This window comes from Carassius auratus, unplaced genomic scaffold (assembly GCF_003368295.1).
Source record: "Carassius auratus strain Wakin unplaced genomic scaffold, ASM336829v1 scaf_tig00019666, whole genome shotgun sequence".
NCBI classification, from domain to species: Eukaryota; Metazoa; Chordata; class Actinopteri; order Cypriniformes; family Cyprinidae; genus Carassius; species Carassius auratus.
In genome coordinates, this window is record NW_020524978.1 from 79,816 (window position 1) to 85,815 (window position 6,000).

At 36.2% G+C, this 6,000-nt stretch overlaps 1 protein-coding gene across 1 annotated transcript in view; it reads left to right on the forward strand.

Moving 5' to 3' along the window:
- Positions 1-5,985, forward strand: part of LOC113076290 (voltage-dependent P/Q-type calcium channel subunit alpha-1A-like) — a gene marked incomplete at its 3' end in the record, with an annotated part of 81,766 nt that extends 75,781 nt beyond the window's left edge. The window contains exons 28-29 of the mRNA XM_026248951.1: positions 3,993-4,004; positions 5,885-5,985. Coding sequence (XP_026104736.1) covers positions 3,993-4,004; positions 5,885-5,985 — 113 coding nt within the window. The remainder of the gene's footprint in view (positions 1-3,992; positions 4,005-5,884) is intronic.
- Between the last annotated feature and the right edge of the window lie 15 nt (positions 5,986-6,000).

The window sequence follows — 6,000 nt, forward strand, 5'->3', positions numbered from 1 at the left end:
AAATAATTGCAGGCATGCTGAGTTTAATAGATTTCTTTCAAAAACATTTGAAACTTTTTAAATGGTATTTTATTTTATTTATATCAATATAATTGATTAAAATAAAATTTAATTTTTTAAACACCATTTTTATATATTTTTTTATTTTAATAAAAATGATTCAAACTGTTTAAGTTAAACATTTGTTTCTGTTTTGTTGAAATATTTGTCAAAAGAAGGCACACTGTATGCTGATATGAATGACTGTGTGTTAGCTGAATGCCCATAGTGAAACCTATCACATGGCATGATAGGTTTAAACCCTGCTTTGAGTTAAAAATCACTCCACAAGCAACACCCAATTTCATCCCTCGCCCCCTGACCCTAATCTAAATGAAGCCTCTCCACCCTATCAAATCTGTTTGTGTCCTGTGTCTCTTCCTATTCTCATTCCTAAAAACAATTCTTCCCCATCCTATCCCCTTCATCTTTCCTTTCCTCCTCTTTCCTCTCCTCTCCTCTCCCTCTATCAGCACTAAGCTTCCTTGGACAGACTCCAGCTGTCAAGCTGTATATCATTTGGGCCTCCATTTGTAGAGTCTAAAAAGTAAGTGAAAAAGAGAGACAACAAGAGATGTGGAGAGATAGAGAGAACAAGAGATACAGAAGGATAGCTTAAGGAAAAAAAGAAAGAGGACTCCAGGTTGACAGTTGCTCCTCATTAAGTGGTGTTTTTGATGTTCATCTTCTGTCCTATCTGTTGTTGTTTAACTCATTCTCTTTCTTGCACTCACACACACGAAATGAAAGGATTTGCCCTTTCATTATTTCCTGTGATTATTTACTCACCCTCATATTGTTTCAAACTTGTGTGTTTTTTAAAAGTCTAACTTTGTGTCCCATGCTAAAACTAACAGTATGCAGGTTTGATTCAGAATGAGGGTGAATTTATTTTTGAGTGAACAATTGTTATTCTCTCCACTGCCTAATGCTTTCTAAATGGATGCATTCTGGGTAAAGGCATGGTCACGTAACAAGCAAGCATCTCAGATGACCCAGAATACCTTGGTTTGGTGGAGAAAAGGCTTGCCCATGTGTTCCAGTTTCCCCAAAAGAAAAAAAAAATGACTCGACAAATGATTGTTTTTTTGCCACTTTCATTCTCAGAATGAAGTTAATACAAATACCTGAGAAGCATGCAATCCCATAACCGCTGTAGAAGTGTGGGACTGTATGTATGCTTGATAATTACTCAAATACTGTCCCACACTGCCACCTTGAGGCAACTGCAGTGTGGCAGATATTTTGGCTACATTGCAGCAATGTCCTTTTAAGACAAGTGTCACTCGGTGGCCATCTTTGAAAGGCCTCTCGGGCATGAAAGTGCACCTCCTATCTCATTGAATGGGGAAACATCAAATTCTCCAAAACTGTTCATGACACTTAAGATTAAATTTCATATTTGAAATCACCAAAGAAATCTGACAACAACGGTGTCATAAATGTTATTACTTTTCATCAAATAGCATTATAAAAAGCGTATTTTTCAAGCTAGCTCATGTTTCTAAAGCTACTGGGACTTTTAACAGCAGCTGCAGTGACACACTGACTTTGGCTTCCTGCAATTGAGCGGGAATAATATTGAGCGTTTGCATTTTTCCCTATTCAAAACTATAGGAGTGACATGTCTTGGGTATTCTATAGTCTTTGATTGCAGTCAGTTATGGATTCCACCTTCATTCCGGCTCAAGTGTCTGATACATGGTGCATATCAAACGGGATATATCGTCCTCCAAAGGGCAATTCAGAGTAAAAACGATCATGGCTGGCAATATTAAAGGGTCGTTCCAAACCGAAGTGCTCAAAACTGGCAACTTAAAAAGGATGGACACTTTGGCCCCCATGATCCTTTGCACAGAAAGTTGTTTGGCATCAGAGAGTTCGACTTCACCTATAAATGTATGTATAGTATTCATCTATACTTTAGATTTGGCACACTATTATGGTCAAAATGACTTTGTACTTCAACAAAATACATTACAGCTACCTTATCAGTCCATTCAAATGTTTCAAATACATAAACACAATATACATTACAAATACATATTACATAACATATGAATATACATTATATTTAACGTAAAAAGCCAACTGGGGATCAGCAATTTACAAAATGTTTGGCGAAGGCGCCTCCTTGATCGTCTTGTTTAGATGACGCAGAAGTGTGTTCCAAAAAAATGTTTTACCCCTACATCCTTCATCCCTTCAAAGCTCTCACTCTAGAGGGTAAACCCTCTGAAGGGATTAGGGCATAGGGATGAGCTCTTCCGAATGGAACGCAGGGACAGTGTGCTGATTCAAGGCTGAAGTTTCGAGAATCTCCCCCTGCATTGAGAGCTGGCCTGGGAGAGGGAGGATTCTCCCCTACAGCAGTGGGTTGTCCTAATCTATAAGTGTGACAAGTTTGAATCATCAGTCATTGATTGGGGAAAGGCCCAGAGTATAAGACCTGCCAAATACCTGGCAGGGGTTAGTGTATAAGAATGATGCAGTCAGAGTCAATACCCAAAAGAGCAGGAGACTCGGGGGTGTGTGTGTGTGTGTGTGTGTGTATGCGTGTGTGTGCGTGTGTGTGTGTGTGTGTGTTGGCAATTGGCATGAATTATTCACTAATAAAGCAGCAAAATTTGATTAACCGGTCAGCACAGGTTTTGTTTTTATTTATCTTAATTATATACATTTAACAGGGTATATAATATTGTGAATAAAATAATGTCTGAAGTACACACACACACACACATACACACACATATATATATATTTTGAAAGAAATAATACTTTTATTCAGGAAGGATGCATTACACTGGTCAAAGAGGCATTTAAGACATTTATGTTGGTACTAAAAAGTTGTATTGAAAAATAACATTTGCCTTTTGCAGTTTGAAATATTTATATATATATTTTTAAATATATTATAGAAAGTTTTTAATTGTAATAATATTTCATAATGCTACTGTTTTAAGTGTATTTTTGATCAGATAAATGGTGAACATATTTGACTTTCAAAAACATTAAAACATCTTACCGACCCCAAACATGTATGTATGTATGTGTGTATGTGTGTGTGTGTGTGTGTGTGTGTGTGTGTGTGTGTGTGTGTGTGTGTGTGTGTGTATATATATATATATATATATATATAATATATATATATATATATATTTCAGCGCATATTGATATCAGTGTACAATGCAATCTTGCACCCGGATTAAAAATAAGTGTGCATAGGCAACAAATAAAAAACTTTCTAGAGCAGAAATCAGATGTTCCAGTACTCACTATATAACACTACAGTGGTAAGTGCTGATCTTTACTCAGATAATGAGCTTGGTTGTGAAATAAACTGATAGATATGATCTCATCTCAGATCTGTACACTATTTACTCTTATCAGCCTTTAAACGTTTTAAGGAGTCTGGATTTTAAGAATAACTGACACTTTGCTAAGCCCCTCCCTACTGTCCAACATTCTATAGAATTTTTGAATACATTATTTAAAGACGCATTAAGCAAAGTTTAAAATATTGTAACCTATTAGATCACATCACACAAATCACACAAAAGCAATTGTTTTTGAAGACCAATTCAAGCATATTTGTCAGCTGTGATCAAGTTTGCAATAATGTTATTTAACAAGTGTGAAACACTGCTTAGTGCATCTTGAATTTCATTTGACTTGGTCTTTGCTTCCTAATATCTGAACATGGGGCTTTCAACTCTTTTAATCATTCGCTGAGGGTTTTCGTTTTGTTTGTTTGTTTGGTCTTTTTTCTCTGTCTGTCTGTCTCTCATATTGATGTTGTTCCTCTGCCAAGCCACTCCCGGTATCTTGTTTCTTTTCCTGTCTCTCTTTTCTCTTTTTCTCTCCGTGTGTGTATCCCTCTCTTTTCTGTCTCTTTCTCTATTCCGGTGTCTGTCTCTGATCCTCTCTTATGTCTACACCTTGGTGATCGACAGGAGCCTCTCTGGGTAAAGTCTCCCCTCCTTATTGTCCGCACGGCTACCGTCCAGCTCACGTGATGGCTTCTCTCTCTTTCTTTCTTTTTTCCCTTCCAGACCCATTCTTCCTTTGCTCATCTGCTCTGGTTCTCTCCATTCCACTGCTTGTTTTGTTTTTCCATGACTTACATTGGTTCGAACAGGTCCATCTGTGAACCTAAATGACTGAACACAGAGTTAACAGAAGAGGTCACACTTTTTGCACACTGCTTACTGTACTGCACACCTCTCTCTGAGCACAGTCCGGAGCGAGTAATTGATTATCTGTGACCTGGACCTTTCCAACGCTCCGACTCAATCAAATCTGCCATGAGCTGGCCAGTCTTCAGCTGGGACTTGCCTGGAAGTTCATAAGTTAAAGACAGCTGTCTTGGCCGCTTGAATTGAAGTTTCTCTGATTGTTTGGGACCTGTGTAAATACTATAAAAAAAAAGAAAAAAAGAAATAAGTCTGCCATATTCACAAGACTGATCCTAGGTCAATACAGATTCGCTGTCTACACTGGGTGTTTTATGGTGCGAAATTGGAATATCATTAGTAGAGTAGTCTAATATAGAAGCTTCAGTTGTGGATTTCATTGACAGTCGTTTTTTTTGTTTACTACTCCAACCTTCTGTCTAAAATAAAATAGCTTTATTTACATTTTTACCATTAATGCTATTAGCTGTATATTTAAAAAGCCTCATTATTAACCTCAATATTTATATATTTATCTTTTTTGTTTAAATGTTTTTTATTCTGAAATGACGTTGCATTTTTTATAATGAATCATATTAGTTATATATTTAAATAATCTTATTATTAACCCATTATCAAAAATTATTTATCCAGCATTATTTTTTCATGTAATTAATTAATTGTTTTATTATTTTTAATTCTCAAATAACCCTTGGAATTGTTGTACTCTATTTAAATAACCTAATTATTGACCCTTTATTTATTTATTTTATTTCATATCTTTTTTCATGTTATTTATTTAATGCCATTTTGTTATTATTATTTATTATTCATATTTTTTTTTGAAAAAATAAAGCATTACTTTATTTTAGTCCTATGCTTTTACCTGATTGGTCCATGTTAGTAAATATTTTGAGATAAGTAACTTTGATGCATCCAGTGTAGACAGACTTAGGCCAATGTGATGCCAAACATTAAGTTCTTCAAAATGGCCAGTTTCTTGAATATCTTCTTGTAAAAATCCAAATGTGCTTTGGAGGCAGGAGGTTTATCAACAGTTCTTTCTTTTTATTTCCTTATTGGTTTGAATGCAATGAAATGTCCTTGTAACTTGTCTTTGTCTCCTGGTTTGAGCTTCCTCAAGTTCTTCTGGGGACAAGATACAGTTGGACTCAAGTCTGCTAACCTTCTGCATCTTAATGAACCCTCAGTCTTGTCATGTTACTTACAATTAACACAAACAGCCTCCATATCCCAGACCTCCATTCCCCTGTCTGCTCTAACACAGCTAAAAACCCAAAAGAAAGAAAGAGGTTTGGCTGGGCATTGCACTGGAAAATGCCTGATAGTTTCCCTGACATACTTACTTGAATGTGTTATGCTTTTGGAATGCCTACAGAAGGTAGACGGAAAACCTACAATGGGTGTGAAATTGTGAAGGCCTTTGAAGACTTGCTTGAAGAAAAACCAAAGATTTTTGATAATAGACAATCCACAACAAATACATGTAATACATGATAAATACTGCAGTATTAACTGTTGCATGGTGATATCGAAACTATCTTCTACATTAAGAGCAAAAGGAAACCCAAGCAATAATCTAGAATTCATATCTCTGTTTATGTCTCACCATATAGCGTATTGATGTCCTGTTGTTTGTCTCCAATCCACAGGGGGAGCAGTAAGGGGAAAGACATCAGTGTCATCAAATCTCTGAGGGTTCTAAGGGTACTACGTCCCTTGAAGACCATCAAACGTCTTCCCAAACTAAAAAGTAAAAGCCACACAC